Consider the following 27,553-nt stretch of genomic DNA (forward strand, 5'->3'; position numbering starts at 1 on the left):
TTTATGGTAAGATTACCTGAATTGTAACTTTTTTACTGTTCAAGTTACTGTAAATGTCAAGGAACACAAATACATAAAATGAAACAAACATTATGTATGTTTCCATTTTGGGATAGCAAATTGATAATGAAAGCCATTAACAGAAACAATAAATCAAACAAACTACTCCCCCCTCCCCCCAATGCCAAACACCCTCACAGAGACTAAGCTTCTTTGAACACTGAAGGAAAATTACTAGACAGGAATGCTACACACTGATAAGAAATATCTGTAAAACAAAGTAATCATTAAAGGGGGTCTCTATTAAAAGCAATTTAGACTTTCCATTGTGATTATTCAGACGGAAATTATACTTACCATATTGTTTTTAAACCCTTTAAAGCTTCATGAGTACTAAAGGTACCTTTTCCCTCCCCTTCCTATAGATACCTCAGGAAAGGAACGTCAGGACATCACTGTAGGGACAAGGCCACAGCTGGATTGTCTATGTCCCCGCATGGACCTTATCTGTAAAGGTAAATTTGGGGCCTTAAAATACATAATGTAACTTTAAAAACATAACAGATGCTAAAAACTGCACCTATTATGTTTTTCTGAGTTACAAGCCCCAAGTCCCAAACTTACCTTTATAGACAAGGGCCCATGCAGGGTGAAGAGGTGATCCAGTGGGGTTCTTCCTGCAGTGAGAGTCTTTTGTTTGGCAGTGAGTCCTACCCCAAGAAAAGATATCCATTAGTATTCACGTGCCTCCTTCTGCAAAGATTCTAGAGAATATGGGACCGCCTTGGGTTTACCTTGACCTGCTAACTCATGTAAAGACTGCAAATTGCCTTGCCATCACTTGGATTTTACCTCCTGCTAATTACCATGTATTAGCAAAAACATGGTGAGGATACATCTTTTTCTCCTAGTGAAGACAAAGCCTCTGATTTCATGGTCTGTGTTAAGACCACCTTTCCCCCACTACAATACTCTTTTGCTCCCTCCTTTTGTCCAACACTCAATCCACTATACCAGTCTTCAGACTCTTGCTCTCCCACTCATGTTTTCTTTCTCTGTCCTTGCTCCAAAGGCTGAATGTTTCTGGTGATTATGCTGAAAATTTTCCTCTCTTCAACTCTACTACATTGCTTGCTAAACCACTTTAATTCTGCTTCCTGTGACCTATATTATTAAACTGAAAATGTTTTGTTCAATCTAATTTACGTTTCTTATGCTGTTTACTTTTTGTATATCACTGATGCTAGACAATATAAACAGTCAGTTTTACATTTAAAAAAATATATAGTCAGTTGTTAGCCCCTTTCACTCACTGCTGTCTGTCTTTGGGATTTTTTACTCTCTTACTAACAAGATGTTGCCATGTTTCAGGAGTGCACAGAACATGATAGTTTTTGTTTTGGATTTAAAAATTATCTGTTTTCTTTTTAAATGAAACTTTTTTTCCCTAAAATGAAAGTACTTCTATTAACAATAGATTTTGTAAAGCTGTTTCTTTGTAAGACAATGTGGGGGCCTACATTACTTCACAGGAGCATAGTATTTTTTATGTCAGTTCTATTCATGTAGTAATGAATAGTGGTCTAGTATGCTGTTTACTGTTATTATTTATTTCTATTACAGTAGCACCTCAAGGCCTTAATCAGGAATCAAGGCACGGGCACACACACACACATGGCCCCATCCCAAAGAGCTTACAACACAACATACATTCTTGATTTCATCCTGTGGGCCTAATTCAGTATTCATTGTGCAAAAAACTAATTAAAATGGGACATTTTCTTGTATGATGCTCCATATGAGTTCCAGTCACCAAACTATGGGCTGTCTCCACATCACACAAAAGGAAAAATGATCTCCTTCAAGGTCCTATACTAAATGTATTCAGGAGTTTCCTGAGAAGCTGGAATCTCTCCCAGAATGATGTTCATTACTTTAATGAACATTCTTTCTATGGATTTGATCCAAGCCCACTGAAGTCAACGGAAAGAGTCCCACTGATTTTGGATTTCGCCCTATTGGCAGGAGGACCTGAATACTGATCATAAGTGGCCTCCTACCATTATGATTTACTCTGCCTACACTTTACTACATAATAAAACTGAGACAACTTGGAAATTTCAGAAGGGCAAAGTGATGTTTCTCCTAGGCAGTACATTGCACTTTTGTTCTATTGTCAGCACCTGGCTTCCAATTAGTGTCTAGGTGCAGGATTAGGCCCAGATACCTTAAAAAAAGAAATGCCTCTCTACATGCTACTCACCAACACATGAGGTCAGCTGAGGCACACAATCTATCAGCCCCTGGATTTCAGTACCCTCAATGTTAGAAGTCATTCCAGTTTATTGATCTTTAAGATATGCTGAAAAGCCCATGAATTAACTCACTTTTGCCTCAGTCAAGCTAGAATAATGTGCTCTGTTTTATAGTGCACAGTTTTTAGTGTAATATTGATATCTATTTTCTGTAAACATAAAAAAAATGAATAATGAATGATAATTGCATTTCTGTGAATTTTAGTCTCAGGGCCATTACCTATTTTTATCATTTCTCTTTTCTGCACAACAGTTATTATTTTGATTTCATCATCTCTACTCAAGTGCATATTCTTTTATACTTACTAAACTTTTAAACTCAAGACAATGTTTTCTTTATGAGAAAGGCAAGCTAACCAATGTTTGTACCAAATGGCAGATTTTCCACAGTTCATTATTTAAAAGATATTTGCTTCAAAAATTAATCAGCAAAAATGTAGAATCTATTAATGCAGTATCAAAAATTAAATTTACCACATCGGGAATTTATTTGCAGCTTGTATGGAAAATAAGATATTTATCATAAACAGTTTTTGCCTGTGATTCTATATGTAGAAGAAAAAGAAGGCAGTCTTCTCATTAAGAAAATGAACTGCTTTCCAAATCAATGATGGCTAAACAGTTTGCATCAGCTGGATCCTTTGAGTACGCAAATAACATATCTTGCACATCATCATCAGCAACCTCGCAAAGCACCATGTTTGTGTTTTGATCTCAGAAGGTGATTTTGTGATTTAAATTTTGTGACTCAAAATAGTTAAAAAACTACATTTCAGACCATAGCCAAGTGTGAAAGGGATTCACAAAAATTCTCCACAAGATCATGTAATCATTAACACTTATTCTGTCACAATTATAGACTGAAAACTTTAGAAAGCAACTTTCTGATCAAAGACAGATGGGAAGAAAAGTAGTCCTGGTCACTGCAGCTTTTTGATCTACTAAAACTAACTGGGAATATAATCAGATCCCCATGTTGTGAATTCTGGTAATAGGTAACAGCAAACATATCCTCTAAAGAGCTGATATAATTTTGCCATATCCTCCAATTGCTTTCCCCAGCCTACCATTATCATTTCAGTCTCATCTGGATTGATTCTCAATCAACTTACTCTCATGTATGCTCCAATCTTCCCCAGACACTCTTTGGACTATACAAGCTGCAGACATAAATTTAGTATTGTCGGCATACTGAAAGCACTTCAGAACATCTTGTCACTAACTCTCTCATATATGCATTGAAAGCTTGGCAGCAAAGACCCTCTGAGACACGAGAGAGTTCTTGGGGCAGAAGAACAATTTCCCAGCATTATTCCTGTGGGTTCACTCCAAAAGAAAAGAATAAAGCAATCTGAAGCGAGGGTCTGAGGGCAAATTAATACTTCTTTGGCACTGAAGGCAGCTGAGAGCTCTGATAATATCAGCAAGGACACTGGATCTTTATCTGTCACCAGGAGATCATTAACCAATGCAGTAAGTGGACTGTGTGCCATACCCAGCTTGGAACCATGGCTGACAAATGTCAAAGAAGTCAGAGGTTTCAAATGGAAGGCATATTTCTTTAACCTTGTCTTCTCTAACATATATACATACATACATACATAGCAACATGTACATTTAAAAACAAAACAACTATAATCCTACCAAAACAAGATACCTTCCCTGGGGAGTGGATGAGAAAACAAACAATGCATGACAGATGTTAGTCACATTGCTTAATGCACTACTGAAAGGTGCCCAGATACTACAGTGATGAGGCCGGTGTATGAACCTATGTAGAACAGAATGAAGGAGAAGATGCTGTGATCCATGAACGATGACGCATCACAACACTGTCAATAATCTTAATGACACTCGGAAGAAGACACAGGTGGATAACAGGAAAGGCTGTCAGAACCAAAGTTTTTGAGCAGAGGCTGAACAAAAGCTTTCATAAGCATGAGCTGCACCTTGCCATCTTCAAAGAAGATGTTGACAAACTTCACCAGCAGATAGTGTAGTACTTACCTATTTGACCTTCACCAGCCATGAACGTCAAGGATCCAAAGTCAGGCTGTCTTATGAAGTTCTCCAAACACAGTCAGTGAGCAACACTGGCCAAAACTCAAGAAGAGAGGGCTTAGCATTTGTCCCCTTCAGATATTGCCCTAACTCTTTGGAGTGCAGGTAGTTTGGTATACAGCCAATTGATTAGAGCTGAAATATCTGTGCACCAAGAAATGGCTTTATAATAGGAGGGACTCTCATGAACCACTGAGTAAATATAGCTCATGTTAACCAGGCTATCCACAACCCAAAACAGAGCTACTAAGTGAAAATTTAGAGATGCTCTGCTGGAGGCAAAATATTTTTCTTTGCCTTCCACACAGCCATGGACATAAGATCTCAGACCTCACAGTAGGAGGTGATGGCATTGTATCCATGCTGTGGATATAAAATCCAACACAATATCTGATCCAAAGTGTGGAAAGCCATGAGTTGAGACTGCAACCACTTGTGATAATCTAATAGTGGCTCTCCCTGTCACAGGAGGGCAAAATGTCCCAAGAAACTAAACAGCTGGGGTATCCTTAAACAACTCACCACACCAAACCAATACCTCAAATCCCCACATACCACCAGGCAAACCAAGCTCCATATCATCATCTCTATAACAATAGCCATCCACATGGATACCCTGCATCCTCAAAAATGTCATCAGCTTTAAAATAAATTGGCATAATATCCCTATATTGTCTGCAGTGTTGTTGTAGCCATGTTGGTCCCAGGATATTAGAGAGACAAGGTGGATGAGGTAATATCTTTTAAAAATATCTTTAAAATATAGACAATAAAAGATATTACCTCAACCACTTTGTCTCTGTAACATCCCTATCCCCACTCTCCACTTCTCTAAAATACTGTTTTTTCTGATAATGAACTGGAGGTGGGGTTCTCTCTCTTAAAAAGGCACTCTTCTACCTGTACAAGCTAGTCTCTGTGTGAGACACAGCAGAGAATGTCAGATCAAAAACACTTAGAGGCAGCTGAAAAATGGAATTTCCCTCCAGGGGGAAGTTCCAAGTTTTTCCAAAATTTTGTTTCATCTCAAACAGAGATGAGAAGTCACAATCTTGGAATTTTTTGTTAACTGAAATATTCTAAAATGTTTCATTTCAATAAGGTCGACTGACTTTTTTTTTTTTTTTTTTTTTTTTTACCTTGACTTGATTTTTACATGGTAGTTTTAACAGAAAAGTCAAATGAACTCAAAACAAAACCCTGACCTGGTTGAAATGAAACACTTCAACAATGTCTCATCGAAAGCTGGACAAAATCGGTATGTAATTTCATCAAATCTGTATTTTCCGACAAAAAACTATTCCACTGGCAGATTTTTGACTAGCTCTAATTAAGAGTAACTTCTCCACTTGAAACTAATGGAGGTTTTTTAGATAGGCAAATAGCAATTATGCAAGTTGGCACTTTCTTGTCACAGTGGAATTAACTCTGAAAAGTACCATCAGAGATGTAAGGGTCAAAAATGGGTAGGTTCATGGGTTTATATTGTATCTATATGAAATCCCCACCACCTAATGCTAAACTGGAATATTGGTTCAGTGCAGCAATATTCAGCAACGTTCTGAAAAAAAAATGTAAAATAATGGCGTTTTCATGTCTTCATGTGTTTGCTTGCATCTTAGACGGTACAAAAAGTAAAAAAAAAAAAAAAGGGGGGGGGGAGGGGACAATAGGCTGTGCAACAGATGTATAAACATCATTTTCTCTATGCATGAATTTCACTGGCACTTTAAATGCATGAATAAAATGTAATGCCATATTGCGTGAAACAATTTCATTTGTATACTCACGTTTTAGACGTTAACATAGAACAATTTAATGGCCTCTATCACATCAAATGTCACTTTCTAACAACCTTATTATTTAAAATGATGTGTCAGGGATGTTCCATTAATATGGATTTGAAAACAAGTCCCCGGCCACAACCCCAATAGGATGTTTCTATTATTCAGATCCTGATAAAGTAGCTGTAATTAAATGGATTCACAGAGAAGAATACCACCTCCTGAGACCACATTGTAATATATATGCAAGAACTACTGACTAGTCTTGACTTTGCATATCTCATATACCCAAACCAACACACAAAAGCCGAATGGAAAATGAATCTCTTCTTTCCCACCCTACCCCACTGGAAGTCAATGGCATATTTTCCCCACTGCTAGGAAGACTTTCTGTTCACTGTTCCCACTATCCTGTATTGACAGTGATTTACCTAGAACACTGTTAGTAACATCCCCCTTCTGGGACTAGTAAATTCATTCCTAGTTCACCCAAAAGAAATCATCTGCTTGCTTTGCAGTAACAAGGCCTCCAGATGCTGTGCTGGCTAGGCAGCAAGAAATAGGGTCCAGAGAACTGAACTAAATCTCCTGAACGCTAAACTCAGGATCACCAGCAGGATCGCTGCCAAACCTTTTTAATGAGAAAGGCAGTTGAAGTGTTCAATTACTCACTATCAAAGTACTCTCAACACATCCATCAGATTGTTTCCCTTATAAAAGTGGGAGGAATCATGGATTTGATTTGCCTTTGTCAGCAAGCTATAATTACCAACTTTCCGTAGCTCAAAAGAAGTATCAAACTGGTGTCCAGCTGCCAGTAGGAGTACTGCATAATTAATTCCCGATTGCAATGTTGGCTCTGATTCAAATGCCTTCTTGAACCTAAAAAAAAAACAAACACACAAGTTTACTTTCTAAATAATGCAATCTAACAAGGACATAATTATACTTTTAGGTACTGTAAGTGCTTAGCTTCCGTTTGCACAATTAGAACCATCCATGCAAGTAAAAATATTCTACTGTTCTCCACTCATGCTTCCTGGTTATTTTTAGGAGTCCAACATTTATATATCCTTCTTCCATTTCTCACACACATACACTCTCTTTCTCTCCCCCATTCCATGCAATTTTAAGACTGATATTTAAAATGCAAAAGCTGTTGAATTCTGCTGTCGAACCTGCCCACTTGATCTTTAGAGAGCAGCCTAGAGCTCGAAGGAGATCAGCAAACAGATCACCCTGAAATTTAAGATGAGTGATGAAGATTTACTTTGCTCTGTACTTTGATCATCTGTCTTTAGTTTTGCACTGTGAGGCTTAATGAAATGAGGAAGGAAATGCATGCTAGCGAAACATTAGTTTCCAGTAAAATACAAACAAAAAAACTCTCCCAAGCAGCCCCAAAGTCATATTAACTAGAATGAACAGCTTGGCTGGCATTAAGCATTTCACACTCAAGCCTTTTTCTTGCTTTGCTTAGTGGCATAGCTGCTTTGAGTTTTAGAATCCCAATTTCGCTACTGATCTTTTGTGCTATCTTCATCATACAATGGATATGAAACGAGAAAAAAAAGTGACTGATGAAATAATTAGGAGAAAAGGGAACCAAAATATTTGTTGTTGTTCCCAATATATAGAGGTCTGTGTGTAACTTCAACTCTGGACTTCTAAACAGCATTTTATTTCTTCTACATAACACTGTCTAAATATGCCCAAGTTTGACCTATATACCCTTAGCTCTTAAAAAGAAGAAAGCTGCTATGCATCTGTTTAAAATGCAGACATACTCACACAATAAACAGGACAGAAGCACTCAGAAAAAGGAGATGTACATTAATCTAAACAGAATATCTGACTACACCGGTGCAGCTACCATCCAGAACCTAAAGATTGGAAAGGGACAAGACAAGGGAAGCAAAGGATGATCTTGATTGACCCATACCATCATAGGAGCTGCCTTTTTTTTTTTTTTTTTAAATAGTTATATACTTGTGGTAGGAGTTAAAGTAAAAGTCCTGAAGACCAAAGTCATCTATTTATATACAGGAAAGGCATACCACAGGCAATGAAAACATCATCCTGTTAATATGTTTTAACCCTGGTCTAGGCTGAGAGATCAATTCTGAGAATGACATTTTTTGTTCTCTCTCTGTTGAGTTTGCCAATTAGTGTTAGGTGTGGTGGCAGATTTTGTAATGTGCATGAGGGAAGTGGATCCGGTAACCAGACACTAGCTCCTTTTACAAAGTCCTCACCCAGCCTCCCTTTTGGCACTGGCAATTCTGTGGGCATCACCGGTGTCATATGCACCGATTTCTCTTGCAAGTAGACCTGCAAGCCCTGGTCTACCCACCAAATTGTACCAATATAACTAAAGGTGTAATTTTATACAGTTTAGTTATATCCAGTAAAACTTGGTGTGTGGACACACATTGGTTTAAACCTGGCTAATATCAACAGAGCTTGCATTAGTAAATTTACAGATGCAAACTAAAGTGAAATAACCGTTTCTAAACAGATAAGGTCCCAAACACAAAAGTTCCACCCGTTTAACTGAGTTGATTTAAGTTAAACCTGTACAACTATGGTGTGTATACAAACTGTAAATATCACTGGTTGCATCTACACATGAGTGTGAGCACAAGGTTGCAACCCTATTTATTTTCATCTGCAAGCTCTCAGTGCAAAACAGGAGGTCAGGTTTTAAAAATCTGTATCTAAATTTATGACACCACATCAACTGAGGAAATTACAAATGCCACCGAGATAAAGAGAGCTAACATTTAGAAAAACATGACAGCATTCACATTGAATTAGAGAGGTAAAAGAGCAAGAATTTGGATAGAAAAGACTTTTATTGATGGACTTGATTTACACTGTCAGTAATGCAATAGTCGAACAAAAAAAGTGACAGTTAATTAACCTGTAATCTCTATTCTCATATCTACAGGAAAGGTTTATGTCCTTCCATCTTTTATGTTAAGAAACTGTACTTCCTTCCCTCTTTATTTTTCTAGAATGGGCCAAAAAGTTTTCAAATTACTAGCTGGTTGTAAAAATGACTTTTTGGCTTTTAGGTAGAGGAAATGTGATTATCAACATACACACAGAGAGCTTTTCACATAACCATCTGGCACACTATGATTTCTGTTTTATAAATTACAATATACATAATTTTATAACCACAGTGACAGTGGCATTTTCAATGAAATCACTAATGTACAAGTCTTCTTCCCTGCATGCATCAGCAGTATATCTACTACAGTGCATTAGAAAACAGAACCTCCTGGGCTACTGAAACAGAGTTTAATATTATTTTATGCACAGGCAGGTAATCAGCTTTGCAATTGACTTGTTTTGTGATCTTGGGCAAATCACGTCTTCTGTGTCACAGTTTCCCTATCTGTAAAATGGGGTAAATTATGCTTACTTCAACATAATTAAGTGCTTTAAGATGCCTGGAATAAAACCCCTCCTGAAGTGTTAAATATGATTATTAATTAAAAACAGTTTGAACCTATTGGCTGCTCTAAGGTTAATTATGTTTTGGTATCTCATTGCTTATCTCGTAATAGCGATGAATGAATAAGGAAAAATAAATAATATAACAATAAACACAATATTATTTATACTACTTTACCCATCATATTGTCCCGTTGTATATTCAAGTCAATCATTTTATTTAGCTTAACATAAGCTCATAAAAAAAACCATCTGAATGACAATCTTGAAAAAAATCTCATAATGCCATAAGGACCATGGCTCAAAGGAATCAATAAATTACACTTTTTTTTTTTTTTTAATCTAAAGTTCTGAGCTGGACAAAACCTGTTGCATTCTTACTTTCCAATGGCATTTAAAGATCCTGTAGTGGTCACATATCTGTCATGTATTAGAAACATTTAAAAACTGAGCTTGTTTAAACTTACTTCTAAACATAAACTGCTCCCTGCACTGACAGTATACAGGAAATATAGAAAAAAGAAATTAGCTTTTAAGTTTTCAACTTCACTTCAATATTCACTCACTCACTCACACACTCACACACACGGTGATTATAGGACCAGAACTGGAATCCAATAGACAAAACATGCACAACACCAGTACACATTGTATACATTCACAATTAATCCCAAGGAAATAAGCCTACAATGGCAATAACGTACAATTGAGGCTGATACCTCAGTGCTCTCCTCTCAGCAACTAAAAGCTTAACAGACAAAATAAGGGAGACAGAGCAATGATCTGTTCTAATTTAGTGAGAGGTCTCAGTATGTTCAGCATAGTATTAAAACAACAGCAGAACCGGAGAAAAATTCAGTGTCTGTCTCTACAATTGCTATACAAATTAATCAGACAGTAGAGTTCAGGCACACAAAACACAGGACAATCAGTAGTATTTCAGTGTAGTGTAGTGTAGTGTAGATATACTACACTGATGGTGTGGTAGTAAAGGTTTTGCAGTCATGAATTTAGGATGGCCGTGTTAGTCAGAAGCAGGGAAGTCACAAATGAGTTGAATGGTTTGCCCCAGCCAAGTGCCAATATTATGTTATATTACACCACACCATCACACATTCGGTCAGTTATGTATCATAAAATAAACACTCTAGTTGAGAGTTTAATTATTTGGAGACCATTTTTATCATCTCTCCACTGGGACAATGAGATTCCCTTAGTATCATGAGTCCAAATATATAGGCCTCTGAAGGTTAGGAATACTATAACTAATACTTTTAATACACCGTTGTAGCTTGTCTATACAGAAATATAATCACAGTTTGATCTCTCTGGACATTCTGGGGCTAGATTCAAGTATTATTCATCCCACTTGAAAACAAGGAAGACCCCCATTTCCATTTCTAAGCCTACAGGGTCACTAACTATCAGCTCTCAAACCTGTCACTGGTGCAGGACTAACTATTGCCCATCCTGGGCCTCAGATTACAGCAATTTTTTGGTGGGGAGGGGGAATTCTACATCCTGGGGGAAGAAGGAAAGAAAATTCCTACGGTGAGGGCAATTTGAAGCTACTCAGGGGTATAGAAAATTATAAAAAGTTCCTGGAGATGGATTTGTGGACAGAGGGCTCACTCATCCCTAACGAACAAACTATGTTCATTTGATAAAATAAGAGCTTTAATATAGTCATTTTAGAATTGTAAATTATTGGTGTTAGTGCTGTAACACCTTCTTTGTCTGGGAAAAATTAAGCCTTAAATAAGATTTTTTTTAAAATACAAAACAGGCACGAAGAACAAGAACACTTACCAGGCTATCCCATTGTCTCTGCTTTCTACGTCTGTAAAGCCAGAGTCCAAAAACATGTCTTTGTAGATTCGTCCCACCAGGCAGTACATATCTGAAGGTACCTGACTTTCATGTTGTACCAGGGGTACCATAATTTCTAAAGCTTTCTGTCTATCTCCAAGTAGATTTCGCCTATAAAAAAAAAAATACATAAATGAACATTTCCATCTAAAACCACTAAAATAGTAGGGAAGAACTTCCCGGATTTTCTTACAGTGCATTAATACATACATACATTTTTTTCTGGTGAAACGTGTCTCTAGGAACCAGGCCATGGACCTTTTTCTCCTTCATGGAGAACCACTTTGTACCATTTTATAACTCTTTCCTATAACACAACACTTTAATCCAACTATTATTTTGTGAGAAAAAACAAAGCAAAAAAAACAAAACCCCAGCAGCATTTCTCAGATTGTATGATAGAAAACTCTAAGCAAGTGCATGCTCTTAAATGTATAAGGAGGAAAACAACGATTTTTAATTTGAATTGTAAGGTCTCTTGTCCTCTCTCTTATGCAACAGTTCATCTTCTAAAAAAAAAAATCACAAATCTTGTGATTCTAAAATTATTTTGAGCATAAAGTGAATGCCCAAAACACAACAAATTCCCAGGAAAAATTAAAAAAAAAAAAAGACTGAGTAATATAACTCACATGAAAAATATATCATATGAGTACTCAGCATATTGTGAACATTAGATACTTCCTGATGATTCACAGTTTGGCTGTTAATAATCACTATCAAGGTTTTATAATTTGTTTAAATATGACTTAATTCTCCAATGAAATAGCAAAATGGTTCATTTTTCAGCACAGATTACTTTCAGTCTTCTTTGGTTTTGCCCATTTGTTTGTTTTTTGGAGTATTGTGTAGATGTCTAGGTTTACATGGTCCAGCCTCAGTTCAGAGGTGATGACCTGCATCATGACATCATTATGATGATGATGACGACCTCTTGAGTTCCTTTCCAGCCCTACATTTCAATGATTCTATGATGCTTCCATTAAAATCAAATGGCAAAAAGCCCATAGGCTTCAATGCAAGCAGGACTGGGACCGTCATAAAACAATCTCTACTTAAATGGAGATGTAATAAAAGGATACACTTTCCTTTATGAATTGTATCCTGATTTTGAATCTGCTTTGCTCAGATTTGTATCAAATGTAAGAGGTCAATAGAGGGAAGCAGTTCATACTTTCAGCTATAACACAGTTTAGTTTCTAACTACCAGTGCAACTGAGTCTGAAGAAAGGCACATGCAGATCAAAACAGACTGCTTCAGCAGTCTATTAATTGAAGAATAATGACATTTCTTTTAAGACCTTCAGCCACTAGGATGAGAGTTTTGCTCAAGTAAGAAATTAGGCCCACAAAGAACACTGTGGTGTTGTCTGCATTAGAAAAATAAGTCGACCAACCATAGGTCAACTTACAGTCACTGCAATAATTACTGCACTTCCACCGACCTAAGAGGGGCAGTATGGGGAGCTGAGAGCCCAGTCTCACAGCTCCCTGCCGGAATCCCCAGAGTCTCCCAGTGGGCTGCCCTCCCTCCCACTCCCTGTTCCCTACAGACCCAGGCCCATGCTTCTCCCCTCCCCGTTCCCGTGAGGAGCCAGAGGAAGCCACCCGGGCCTTCCCCCCTCCCCGTTCCCAGGGGGAAACTGCCTGGGGTTTCTCACCCCCTTGCCCATTCCCATCTGGCTCTGGATTGACAAGGCTGGGCCAACTCCCAGCAGGGAGTGGGTGGAGAAGTGCCCGGGCTTCTCATCTCACTTGCAGCCAGGAAGAGAGACCAGGCACCCAGGCTTCTCACCCAGTTCCCAGCCAGGACTAGAAACCAGCTGCTCAGCTCTCAGGAGGGCTTTCTTGTCAATTTCACCACTCTGGTGAAATTGACAAGAATGATAGCCCCACAGCTGATGTAAGGGACACAGTGTGTACATTGACACTACCTTGCCCTAACTAAGCCGACATAAGCCCTACACCTCTCGCTGAGGTGGTTTTATTATGGAAGCACAGCCGGGAAGTTACATTGGTGAGAGGAGCATTTTAGTTTGTACACCTCCACTGTTACATCAACAAAAAGTGACTTTTATTTACAAAAAACTCTAATGTAGATGGGCCCGGAGAAAGAAAAAAAGGATTGTGGACTTTCAAGGACCACAGGTCAAGTTCATGCAAGTCACATTACTTCCAAGTTTTGCTTGGATTTCTAGATAAGGACTTATTGCAAATGACCTTCAAAATACTGTTCCCTCATCAGAGATATTTCTTAATAGCCATGTACATCACAGAGCTCTGTTTTCTCAATGTTAGAAGTTTAGATACTAATGACTTTGGGCTTGTGGACAGAGCTTCAAAAATGGATTAGGTTAGTTCAAAACTAACACGTTTCTTTCCGTATAAGCTAATTACTTGGACTCATTGTATTTTTATGACTTTTTTTTTTAAACAGGCTACAGCAGGTGTTGAATGGCTTCTCAAAACTGCATGAACTAAATCTGCAAAAACAAAACAAATATAAAAATATGTCAACAAACACTTTTCACACAAGCTCCGTTTCTATAGCAGCTATGTAAACTCCTGATAAGCTAGCCTAAAAGCACACTGTCACTGGAATGGAAACCACTGACTGAAAGCAACCATTAAACTGTTTAGTATAGGATTTGGCACTGAATACCAAAGCTCCTTCCTCCGTGATACTCACAAGGGTTCATGAAATGTGGCTCTAAAAGAAAGCTACAGAGCAGGATATGTTTAAATTAAACAGAACTAAGTGATCTCTAAGTGATCAAAAAAGAAAAAATATCCCCAAAACAATGAACTGTGATTCAGCAAACAATATATACAGCTTTCTGTGGCACATGAGAACAGTAGGCTATATGCAACACCACTCTGCACTCAGCCAACCTATATAATCTGTCAGCCTGGTAAGAAAGCAAATAAATAAATAAACAAACAAACTCTGTTCTGTGCACAGGAACTACACAAATTCTCCACCTCCGAACCACTCCTATTCCAAATTTCAGCCCATCTGTTTCCCCCTTCATTTGGATCACTCAGATTTACACTGCTTTAGCTATAGGGCTGTTGTAAACTCCATAAATGGTTCCAGGATGGAACAGCAGCTGGTTTCCTTTTTTGTTTTGTGCAGACTCTCCCATCCCTGCTTACTGATGATGAGCAGCTGGAGGCTCCTGTCTCTTACTGATGTTTGCGAGCACTCTATGTCTGCATTGCTGTTTTAACCAGTCAGCAGTGGGACTTGACCAATCATTGAGAGTCTTTATCCTCCCTGCTTCTCATGATCACCACTGAGGTGAAGAGAGAAGGGGAGGGGAAGCATGTGGTCTCTTCACTTTTGGCTGAACCCCATTTTTAAAATGTTCACTCTCAAAGTGGGATCTGGGCTGGATAACCCCTCTAGATTTCTCAGTGGCTGGCTATTAATTCTACTTGGTTAACAGTCTATAACTATGGCTTCAAAGGACAATGAGCAAAACCAACAAAGTATGAGAATATTTTGTGATGAGAAATGAACTATTTTATACTTTCATTGCTCTACACAGATACAGGTGCCCACCGTGTTTTTCCTTTGGTTCTTTCTTCCACGACCCACCCTGCCCTAAAAACTTGGTTTATGTGTCTGACTGATTCTGACCAAAGGAGTTGATCTACTCCTCCTTAATAGAGATCAACACTTAACACCTCATTTCTAGACTGGACATGAGGAGCTCTGTTTCTTCCATAGTCAACATCATTGCTACTTGCACAATTATTAAGTAACGCTTCCACAAATCTCACAATCACCACTCAGAGTAGGCTTACAATAGGAAGCATCTCAACATGAATCTCCCAAGAGGGAGAACGTTAACATTGAGCATGAGCAGAACCCTCGTCACTGACTTAAGCACACACCAAAAAGTGTGACCATTTTCACGGCTACCTCTGATTCCAGTTGAATTTATAATCTGGAGAAAGAAAAGAGGTGAAATTAGATCTGGACACCTTTTTAGCTACTATATGTCAGATACCTTTTAAGGCTCCATCCTGAAATCAGAACTGCAAATATAGACCCTGACAGCTGTATGGAGTCCCATTATAGTCAATGGCACATGCATGGCCATATGGGTCTGCCTGAGAGGATTATATTCCAGTTGCAGAGCAAAATTTCCAAAAGCACCTAAGGAGCCTAAGTACTATTTTCAGAAGTGACTTAGGTGCTTTTGAAAATGTTACTTGTAGGGTCTAAATTACTATTTATTTATAAAGCACCACAGGTGTGCATAGCACTTTATGCAGGACATTTTTAAGTGACAGGTACGTGCCACCAAAGAATATGTTGAACTTCTTTAATTATCTGCAAAGTATACTGCATATGTATGGCATGGTGTAACATAAACATCATACAAGGCATAATATATATGCTTGCTGTATGATTGCTAGAAAGGGCCTGTATCTTTTACTCAGTCTGAACAACGCTAGACAACGTCTCTTTCCTGCAAAAATAATTGTCCCTAACTTTTCAACTTGTCACCTGTAATATCTTCTCACGGTAATTTTACAAATAGACAGTTCTGAATCTCTTTAAATATTTGATGGGTGACTACACGGTGTTCAAAGCTTGTTGCTTCTCTCTGATAATAATGGCTGATCTTAGTCTTTATTGTTATAAGAACTTCTATATTTAGGGTGAGATATTCAAAAAGCGCTCAGAGTTGGCCTAAATCTTGCCCCATTGACCTGAATGACAGCACTGAGCTCTTTTGAAAATTTCATGCTTAATGTGTTGTTCAGTGGCCAGTATTTTTCTGGATTGTCATGCAAAGGAACTGAGTTTGGTTCCTGCTTAACCCATATATAGTATTGCATATGGCATATTTTGTCTGTGCTAGCAAACAGTGGGAGGGAGATGAAAAGACATTTTTAAAAAAGGACTAAATCTTCTGTCTGCTGTTTTGCTTTGCTTGAAGAGACAGGAGGGTTTACTTTCTGCACCCTATTAGCATAATTTATTCTTCTGTCCCCTGACATGGGAATAGCTAATATTTAGACATGGTCTAAACCAATGGGACTGCAGCCACGTTGTGCCTCCTGATAAAATTATGCTTGTTATGAATTTGAGTGCGTTTTATGGAACATTTCTTTGGCATTTGTCCCACCACACATTTTCTGTTTACTCAACATCAGGTGTGGAAAGCAAAGCTGAATACTGATTTGCACATATGGAAAGAAAGGAGGAGGAACGAAGAAGGGGCGAAATGGAATTTGAGGGCACGGAATGTGGGGGGGAAATTTAGTTGGGTGATGAAATTCAGAGAGGCCTAACAATGCTTTAGTGCAATATACTGGACTAAGACCTGTGTGAAAGGATTCCAGCAGGGGGTCTTACTATGGGATCACCAGGTCCTGTAGAGAGTTTGAAGTAAAACAATAATTTGATTATTATTTCACAGAGGAGAAAAACTATTCTTACCTGTTTAGTGCAAATGCATAATGAAACTTCACATGGTGATGAGAGGCCAAGTCAAAGGTAGGCAGCTTTTCTAAAGTTTCTACCAGTTTCACAATGGAATCATAATCCTTCCAAGAGAAAAGGAGAATAATGAAGTTGTAAATGATTACTGCCAGAAATGTCTATATAAACTCTGCTTATAAACTCTGGATTTGGCATTTCATACAGAGAGATGTGTTATGAATTCACAATGGGCTTTATGGATTTCAATTTATTCAATCTCATATTGTGGTTGGTCTCATACTCAGCATCTTATTATAAAGGGACATAGCATTTAATGTGAAAATCAGTGAAGTCATGTCTGCTGAACTACATAAATATAGACACACACACACACACACACACTATAATTGCAAAATAGAACAAAGCATCAGTTAACATAGTTTTTCATTAATTTTAATAGTCTATAATGTATGTAACAAAAGCACTGTTTTGTTAATGAGCTAGTTGCTTACCACTCTGTAAAAACACCATGCTTTTTACAAAGCAGAAGAAAAATTACTGAAATGTATTATTTCTGAACAGCAGGGTCATACCTGAATGTCTCTGTAAGACAGCAGCAAATTTATTACAATGTCCGCAGACAAGAGTTCAATATTATCCACTCGCTGTCGTATCCGTGCCAGCTCTGCTGCTAGCTCTTTGCCTGTGTACAGGTTACGGGCCTTCCTGATATCATTAAGAATGGACTCTCGGAAATACTGGCTACAATGAAACAAATTATTTTAGACATTTAGGGCAGGGACTATCTTATGTTAAATGTGTGTGTTTCATTGGAAGATAGGAGAGGAGATCTTACCTTGAACTGGCCTGTGCTACCTTCAAGAGTTGAATGAAACGATCCACCAAAGGTAAACATATTGGCCCAAGGAGCAGTTCAAAACTGGGCTGCATTAGCTCTGTTAATCCCTTCATAAAACTGCTATCACAGCAATATATCTTGTTGTGTGGGGTTATCATATATGGAACAAATATATAGTTACCAGTACACATCTGTGAAAACAAGATGGAATAGTTAAGATAGTTATTTCACTTATAGGCCTCAAGTTAGAAATTGTTAATTACAAGGAGTGAAATCTTGTCTCCACTGAAGTCCGTGGGAATTTTGCCATTGACTTCAGAGGGTCAGAATTTCACCTAAATGGTTTAGGATTACGCAGTTTACTTTTCAGACGGAATATGAGGTCTACTTCAAATGTATTCTTCTTGATTTCTGAATTGTTTTCATAAAATGCGTCCTTTTAAGGGCTTCACTCTGACCCTACAACAGTCAGCACATTAGTTAGAAGAATTTTTCTTTTAAGCTACTTTGGTAACCTGACAGCATATCCCATGCTTCCCAGAGCATCAGTTTGATTCTAAAGTGGAGAGCGAGGTGGATTGTTTTAAAAATGACTGATATTCAAAAGTCAGCAATGTAACCCTCTGAGGATTTCACACAGTTTAAATCAGCTCCACAGATGTTACAAGCCATGAAAATCGTAAGCTGTTTGCATTATATTGCAATAACCGTGTGATGCTAATCCTCCTATGAACTGGAAAATTACTAAAATAGTTTAGCACACTAAGCTTTTGACATCAAGAATTTAAATTTCCTCCTGTGTTGCAAACCCCTTTTGCCATTGGTGCCTACAAGCAGATGTTTTTGTTGTCAGAAAAAAGTATCTATACAATGTTTAGGAAAGAATTACTGCATTCTAGAAACAGCTGCTCTATATGGCCCCCCCCATATCTACATATATATCAATGGATGAAGGCCACTTTTCATCAGGCTTATATAAATTTGCGAGGTTTAGAAAAAGCCTCCTTATAGAAATACCAATATGCAGAATGTGTGCTGTATGCCACATGCAGCAAAGGAACATGTGTGCATAGATAAACATGTTGCATGTTTGCATTTCTGAGACACACCAAGGGACTCCAATGGGACCAGTATTTCACTCATAAGAATGGCCATACTGGATCAGGCCAATGGTCCAGCTAGCCCAAATCCTGTCTTCCAATAGTGGCCAATGCCAGGAACTTCAGCGGGAATGAACAGAACATGTAATCATCAAGTGATCCATCCTAGTCTAGGGAAACTTCAGTTCAAAGCATGGTTTTGCATCTTTTCCCATCTTGGCTTATATCAATTAACGGACCTATCCTCCATGAATTTATCTAGTTCTTTTTTGAACCCTGTTATAGTCTTGGCCTTCACAACATCCTCTGACAAAGAGTTCCACAGGTTGACTGTGTGTTGTGTAAAGAAATACTTCTTTTTGTTCATTTTAAACCTGATGCCTATTAATTCCATTTGGGGACTGCTAGTTCTCTTGAGAAGGAGTAAATAACACTTCCTTATTTACATTCTCCACACCAGTCATGATTTTATAGACCTCTATCATATCCCCCGTTAGTTGTCTCATTTCCAAGCTGAAAAGTCCCCATCTTATTAATTTCTCCTCATATGGAAGCTGTTCCATACCCCTAATCATTTTTGTTGCCCATTTCTGTACCTTTTCCAAAATACAACAATATATCTTTTTTGAGATGGGCAACTAGATCTGCACGCAGTATTCAAGATGTAGGTGTACCATGGATTTATAGAGAGACAATATGATATTTTCTGTTTTATAATATATCCCTTTCCTAATGATTCCCAACATTCTGTTAGTTTTTTTGACTGCTGCTGCACACTGAATGAATGTTTTCAGAGAATTATGCGCAATGACTCCAAGATCTCCTTTTTAAGTGGTAATAACTAATTTAGATACCATCATTTTGTATGTATAGTTGGGATTATGTTTTCCAATGTGCAGTACTTTGCATTTATCAACTTTGAATTTCATCTACCATTTTATTGCCCAGTCACCCAGTTTTGAGAGATAATTTTGTAACTCTTTGAAATTAATTAACTATCATCTGCAAATTTTGCCATGTTTACCCCTTTTTCCAGATCATTTATGAATATGTCAAACAATATTGGTCCCAGTACAGACCCCTATTTACCTCTCTCCATTCTGAAAAATGATAATTTATTCCTACCCTTGGTTTTCTATCTTCTAACTAGTTACTGATCCAGGAGAGGACTTCCCTCTTATCATATGACCAATTATTTTGCTTAAGAGCGTTTGATGAGGGACCTTGTCAAAGGCTTTCTGAAAATCTAAGAACACTATATTCAGGGGATCACCCTTGTTCATATGCTTGTTGATCCCCTCATAGAATTCTAGTAGATTGGTGTGGCATGATTTCCCGTTACAAAAACCATACTCTTCCCCTTTAAATCATGTTCATGTCTGATAATTTTGTTCTTTACTATAGTTTCAACCAATTTACCTGGTACTGAAGTTAGGCTTACTGGCCTGTAATTTCCGGGATTGCCTCTGGAGCCTTTTTAAAAAATTGGCGTCACATTAGCTATCCTCCAGTCATCTGATACAGAAGCTGATTTAAATGATAGGTTATATACCACAGTTAGTTGTTCTGCAATTTCATATTTGAGTTCCTTCAGAACTCTTGGGTGGATACTACGTGGTCCTGGTGACTTATTACTGTTTAATTCATCAATTTGTTCCAAAACCTCCTATAATGACATCTCAATCTGAGACAGTTCCTCAGATTGGTCACCTAAAAAGAATGGCTCAGGTTTGGGAATCTTCCTCACATCCCCCGCTGTAAATTTGTATTCCTTTAACTAGTGAATTAGATATCAAAGCAGCAGGGTCACCCTTAGGAAGTAAACTGCATGGGTTCATGAAATTTTGTGCCTCAAATTCTTTCCAAGGGTTAGTGACTCACAGACCAGCCCACTTTCCTCCTTCAGCAGAAGGAGGAAAGGAGACATCAGCTCACATATATCCTCTCTGGCAAAACGGGCCCCACACTATAGAACAACAATGAAAGCTCAATTTTCATGCGTTCACAGATTCCAAGGCCAGAAGAGACCATAGTAACCATCTAGTCTGACCTCCTATATAACACAAGCCATGGAACTTCCCCAAAATCATTCCTAGAACATCTTTCAGAAAAACATCCAATCTTGAATTAAAAATTGCCAGTGATGGAGAATCCACCATGACCCTTGCTAAGTTGTTGTAATGGTAAATTACTCACACTGTTAAAAATTTATACATTATTTCCAGTCTGAATTTGTCTAGTTTCAATTTCCAGCCACTGGACTGTATTATACCTTTCTCTGCTAGATTGAAGACCCCGTTATCAAATATTTGTTCCCCATGTAAGTACTTACAGACTATAATTGAAGTCACCCCTTAACCTCTTTGTTGAGTTAAATGGATTGAGCTCCTTAAGTATCACTATAAGGCATGTTTTCTAATACTTAAATGTTTCTTGTGGCTCTTCTCTGAACCCTCTCCAGTTTATTAACATCCTTCTTGAATTGTGGACACCAGAACTACACACAGCTTTCCAGAAATGTGCCAAATTCCACCAGTGCCAAATACAGAGATTAAATAACCTCTCCTACTCGAGATTCTCATTTATGCATCCAAGGATTTCATTAGCCCCTTTGGCCACAGTGTCGCAGTGGGAGCTCATGTTCAACTAATTATCCTGGGAAGCAGTGACTCTAAAAAAGATTTGGGGGACATAGTGGATGAAGTCCCCCCATCCTGGCCTATATTCTTTGTTCCTAGATGTACACATTTACATTTAGCCATACTAAAATGCATATTGTTTGCTTGTGCCCAGCTTACCAAAACTTTCAAATTCTGGCACCCACCAACCAGATGTGCATACACGCAATATGCATTTTTGAACATTTAATTGATGGTATTGCATACATCTGTGTTTTGACTACTTAATCTCTGGTTTGTAAACATAGTTTAGGAAATTATTTTTGAAAATTTTTAGCCCATTACATTGAGAAATGGCATAAGGTAGATGGTATTATGATGCTGGATGCTAGAAAACCCTAAGAGAGAGATTGACTGTCTAGGCTGGGCTACTGAAAAAGTATTCAGTACCTTACTTGACATTATTATTAGAAATAAATATTTTCCAGTTAGGGTTTAGAGGCCCCAACCAAGATCTGGGCCCCACTTGTAAGGCACTGTACAAACAGAGTCAGTGACAGGCCTTACCCCAAGCAGTTTACAATCTAAATAAACCAGACACACAAAAGACGGGAGGGGAAACAGACACACATAGGTGAGGTGACCTTCCCAAGATCATGTAACAAGTCAGTGACTGAATCAGGAATACTCTCTGGCCAATAAACTAACCACCAGACCACATTCCTTTCCAAGATTATTCTCTCCATTAAACAAAGAATGAAGGTACAGAGCAGTAAAGGGATTTGCGCAAATTCACACAAGAAGTCAGTGGCAGAACCAGGAACTGAATCCAGCTCTTCTGAATTACAATCCAATAGCTGAACTACATGACCATTTTTACTCTCAACATCCAACACTGTTCCTTCTGTAAAACAAAATTTAGCAAATGGAAAGATTTTTTCTAATTTTTACCCTTTATTTACCATCTTAAACTAAGTGACCTTCTAGGCAATCTGGAAAGACTTAACTTTTAGTCCCAGACTTGCTATGTATGAAGTTTAAATTACTTAGGGTGAAAGTGACACCAATTCAGATGGCTTGTGCAAGGCCCCATGCTCCACTCCCGACCTTAACTCAGAGCCTGAGAGGGACTTACATGATATGTAGGGGCTTATGTGGGATGAAGTATAAACCCCCATACAATTGCAAATCCACTAGCTGAATACTTAGGTCATGATCCTGAATTTCACCGTGCATGGGTACAGCAGCGCACCCATGAACAGTGAATTGCAGGATCAGGGCCTTAGAATTTTTAATCGGAACAGTGTCAGAGCAAGGTTTTGCAAACTAGAGGTGATGGGTCATTACTGGGGATGCCTGCACTCTTCTGCTGCCGCCTCCTCACCCACCATGGGGACACCAACTACCTGCAGCAGCACCCTCTGTCCTTGCCCCACAACCCTGATCCCAGGCCAGTGCAGAAGGGAGGCTCCAGTGGGAGGACAGGAAAGGGATGTGCTGGAGAGTAAGCCTGCCCTGCACTCACCCAGCAGCAGTAGTTCTTGTCCCATGGAGCTAGATCCCCACTCCGGCCATTGTAACTTGGAACAAAGGGTCACAGAGCCACTCAGGCTGGTCCGGCTGCCTCTTTGCCATGATGGAGTGGTGGCCGGGCCAAATTTGAGTGAGTGGCATTGTGACATCATGCATTGGGTCACAGCACCATGTGACCCCTTGCGCCATGTTGCAATGCCCAGAGCAGGGAGCCACACCCATCCCTGTGGGACATGAGTCACTTCTGCCAGGTGAAAAGACATCACATACACACCTAAAGGCCAGCAGGGGGAGGCGATCACTCCCTTGTCCCCCCCATTAGCTCCACCACTGATGAGCAGCCAAGGAGCACAACCACCAGAAGCTGAAATAGCTTTTTGTTCACCATGGAGAAATGTAAGACATGGCACTGCAGTCCTGGGGCATGACTGCACCTTGTGCAGATATACAGGACCTAGCTTTGTTATAGCTAGCTCAGGAACCAGAGCAGTGGCAGCACACGCTTCAGCACGGGCTGTACAAGCCCTCCTGGAAGGAATCCTGAGTAATTAATTACTCAGGTGGTGAGCTCATGCTGAAACCCTGCTACTGCAGCTTCACTGCTACGGTCCCTGACCTAGTCACACCCTGTGACTGCAGGGTAGACATACCCACAATGCTAACGGGTGTGCCCTCTTGCAGAGGTGGGGTGCTTTGGCTAAGAGCCATGTAACACAAATGAGGAGAGGAAAATAAGTTAGCCAGCCACAATGGTTAACCGCCCCTTCCTCTGCTTCAGTTATGGGAGAAGCAAAAGCAGCAACTGGCCTAGGGCCAACTCAGGAAGAGAAGGCACATCTTAGTCTCCTAGTTAGTTGGCTTTCCTTAGGAGGAGTGTTGGAGAGACAAAACAAGAAGAAAGGCTTATGTGTCTGGCAATTTATTCTTAGGGTATTTTACTTCCTGATGTTTATTCAGAGTATTTAAAAAAACACGAACTATGGCTAGCCTGTGGGGAAGATTCTGAGACCTCTGCGACATTGTTGAGCAAAGTTCTTAAATAAAAACCAACTCTGGAAAAGGATGTTTTTCAGCTTTTGAAACCCACAAGACGCAAAAACTCATTCTGGTATGATTCTTGGCCCAACTCCAGAAATGCAGTACTAACCCTTCATAACCTTGCCAACAGGAAAGCTACTCTTTCTTTAGTGTATCTGAGTGCTTTTCATTCATTTTTCATCAACAATTCTTGAGGGTCCAATCCTGAAATTACTGTTTTGCACTAATATAATTTTGAGTGGAATAATAAAGCAAGCAAACACATTCACACTCATTTATTCTGTAACAAACAAACAAAAAAGCAACTATTCAACTTACACTGAAATATAAATTTACTTTCTGGCCCCCAAGAAAGAAGTAAGCAAAGAACACAGAAAACTGTTAGACCTGAAGAAGGGCTCTGTATAAGCTGAAAAACTTGCCTCTCACACCAACAGACATTGGTTCAATAAAAGATATTGCCTTGTCACTCACCTTGTCACTATAAACATGAACATGACACAAGGACCAGTTCTTACACAAATGCCTGGTTTTTTTTTTTTTTTTTTGCCCCTCTGGCATTGTGAAGGAGCCCTTAAAGTGGGTAGAAATGGCACCTTGACAATACCATTGGAAAAAATTCCATTTTCCAATCAGACACACAAGGTGAATGAAGTAATATCTTTTACTGCACCAGCTTCTATTGGTGACAGAGACAAGTTTCTGAGCTTACACAGAGCTCTTCTTCAGGTCTGGGAAACTTTCCAGTCAGATCTATTTAAAACATTACCTGTATTGATGTCAGTGGGACTACCCACATACAAAGATATGCACATGCATAAATGCTTTGCTGGATTGGGGACAGAATTCTCAGCAACTGGCAGAATCAGGCCTCTTATTAAGAGATGATCTGTATTGCAGTAACTGGGTGTATTTCATCAAACCAGTGAGATTAATTAGAAAATGGAAGCTCTAGGAGGGGTCAGTAATGTGTAAGCAAATGTTTATTGGCAAGTGGCTAAACAAGTGATTCGTTTTTACAAGTGTTTTAAGTGATGTATTTTTTATACTATCCTTTCACAGCTCACTGCCTACTACTAAACAACCTTTAAGACTTATTCTCTTTTTCAGATTAAATCTAGTACCTAAAATTATGAAAAATATCAGAAGACTATGTTGCTCACAGCTAAAACTGTCTGTATCCAACACCTTTTTGTCTTGCATTTCATTCCTTAAAAAATAAAAAAAAGACCCAATCTGTCTTTTTAAAATACAAGTAAAAATTCATGTTTACTTTAATTACATGTTGAAGCAGGCACAATGATCGGGGGGGGGGGGGGGGGGCGGGCGGGGCGGCGCAGAGGGGGCAGGAAATTGCCCAGGAGCCTGGCAATTTTAAAAGGGGGCTGGGTAGCAGGGTGAAAACGTCCCCCCCGGGGAAGCTAGCTCCCTCTCCCGCCTCTTCCTCCTGTGGCACCTACCCATAGCTCCACCCCAGGCCCCGCCCATCACCAAATCGCTCCCCACCAGCCCACTTCTCTACTTGGCCCACCTCCTCTCTTCCACACACCTCCTTTCCCTGCTTGGCCTCCCCGAAGCTGCGCCCCCTCACCCCGCTCAGCCCCCTCCGCTGCTGCTCACTGCATTCCTCCTCTTCCCCCCTCCCCCCAGCTGTCGCTCACCACCTGGGGGAAGAGGGAGCATGGAAGAGAGGAGGAGGATCAGGTGATGGGGGAGGGGGAGAGACAGAGCGTTGAGCGGGCTGAGTGGGGGATGGGCAAGGCCTGGGGCAGACTGTGGGCGGGGCTTTGGGTGGAAGGGGCGGGGCAGGGCAGGACTATTATGACCTGGGGCCTGGAATTCCTGTTCTGGCCTGTTCTGAATGTTAGAAGGTGGAAATAAAATCTACTTCCTTTTTTGTTATTCACATGACATATAAAACCCCTTTATTCTCCCTACAGGTTATTCCTACATAGAGGGAATGGAAACTCGATCACTGAATCAAATTGTACCATGCCTTCTTATGTTTGAAAGCACCTAGCACAATGTGGGTGTTACCATGTTCTAAATAAATACATAATGGTTTATTTGGCATGCTGTGTGTCAATGTAGGATTTGACAGCCTAGAGAAAGGAATGGGGGTCCCTCCCAACATACCCACAGATTTAAGGGGATTCACCCCATGCAGGAGGCAACTGTGCAGTTGCCTCAATACTATCTCCCAACCTCTTGGGTCCCTGTCCCCCATGACAGCATAACTTCTATACGGTTCCCCTAACTATCAGCTATCTCCACGATCCTGACTGGGAAAAGGGTGAATTTACACAGGAGGAGGAGTCTTCATTAATTGGCAATGCTTTATAGGCCGAGAGAATCTGCCAGAGCACAGCCAACGTGCCCAACCAGCTCAGCCAGAACCCCAAAATTCTAGCTTTTTATTTTCATTATCTGAGGAGAAAGTTGCCAACAGTCTTGATAATAGGAACTACTCTCCCTACTGGTTCACTCACATTATGATTCACTTCAGCTTTCTGCAATTCTCCTGCTGGCTCTCTTGAAGCAGTATCTATGACTATTTCAATGTTTCTGATTTAAATCTGTCAAAGAAGGCAGCTCTCTGACTACACATGGTGCTTTGTGCAACAGATGGCATAACCCTAAAACAAGATATTAAATCTATTTTCCCAGGGAATTTTCAGTAATCAAATCATTTTACCATGTGCTGATGTTACAATGAATACAAATACATAGTATTGGCGTGTTTCTACTTCCACTGAAGCAAATGGGGGCTTTGCTATTGAACTTCAAAGAGAAAAGGATTGGACCCAAGACATTAAGCCAATTAAAGCACAGGGCATATTAAAGATATCAGGTACGCCCTATAAACCATGTGCCACTTTCATTCAGTGTCCAGATTTAAAGATATAGTCTCACTTTGTATCCACATGAAATGCCTGTTATGATGATCACTGTGCGTTTTCACATGTAAATTAAGGAAGAATAAGCCCTTTGGTCTTTATAAACTGTTAGTATGCCTCAAGTCCATATTAGAGAACACCGTGTCTGGTTTTGACGGTCTCCACTCCTGATTTCTTCATAAAAGAGTCCTAGATTCTTCCAAGAAGAATCCAGGTACCAAATAAATCAGTCAATGAACTCAAATTACCACAAAGAGTGAAAAGGTTTACTGATCTAAATTCACTTTACTGAACAACTTAAAAATATCCTACTGTATTAACCAAAAGTTACCCCTTTTCCTTCCCTCACATTACCTTTCACACACTCTCTCTTTTATATTATATATTGAAAAAATAAACAGAGCAGGTAGCACTACCTATTATTAAGGTTACCCAAGCTTTTCTGTTACAATATCCTCTTTTCAGGTGCTTACAACTTGGCCAATCTTTAACCATTTGGAATGAAATTGTTCAGCCTGGGTGGGATCTACCCCAGGCTTATTATTATTATTATTTTTTTTTTAAACTTCAGCTAAAA

At 39.2% G+C, this 27,553-nt stretch overlaps 1 protein-coding gene across 4 annotated transcripts in view; it reads right to left on the reverse strand.

The window, feature by feature from the left end:
• MAP3K5 (mitogen-activated protein kinase kinase kinase 5) overlaps positions 1 to 27,553 on the reverse strand; it is a 143,863-nt gene that overhangs the window by 54,257 nt on the left and 62,053 nt on the right. For all 4 annotated transcript variants that reach the window (XR_010918652.1, XR_010918653.1, XM_067542295.1 and 1 more), the window contains exons 4-8: positions 17,788 to 17,981; positions 17,525 to 17,693; positions 16,950 to 17,056; positions 11,432 to 11,602; positions 6,930 to 7,042 (exon numbers count right to left, since the gene is read on the reverse strand). Coding sequence is in view for 2 of the 4 variants with exons in the window: in XM_067542295.1 (XP_067398396.1) it covers positions 6,930 to 7,042; positions 11,432 to 11,602; positions 16,950 to 17,056; positions 17,525 to 17,693; positions 17,788 to 17,981 (754 nt within the window). In the remaining 2 variants the exon portion in view is untranslated. The remainder of the gene's footprint in view (positions 1 to 6,929; positions 7,043 to 11,431; positions 11,603 to 16,949; positions 17,057 to 17,524; positions 17,694 to 17,787; positions 17,982 to 27,553) is intronic.

Source organism: Emydura macquarii, unplaced genomic scaffold (assembly GCF_026122565.2).
Source record: "Emydura macquarii macquarii isolate MOO-44397 ecotype Brisbane River unplaced genomic scaffold, CSIRO-AGI_Emac_v2 contig_705, whole genome shotgun sequence".
Classification (NCBI taxonomy): Eukaryota; Metazoa; Chordata; order Testudines; family Chelidae; genus Emydura; species Emydura macquarii.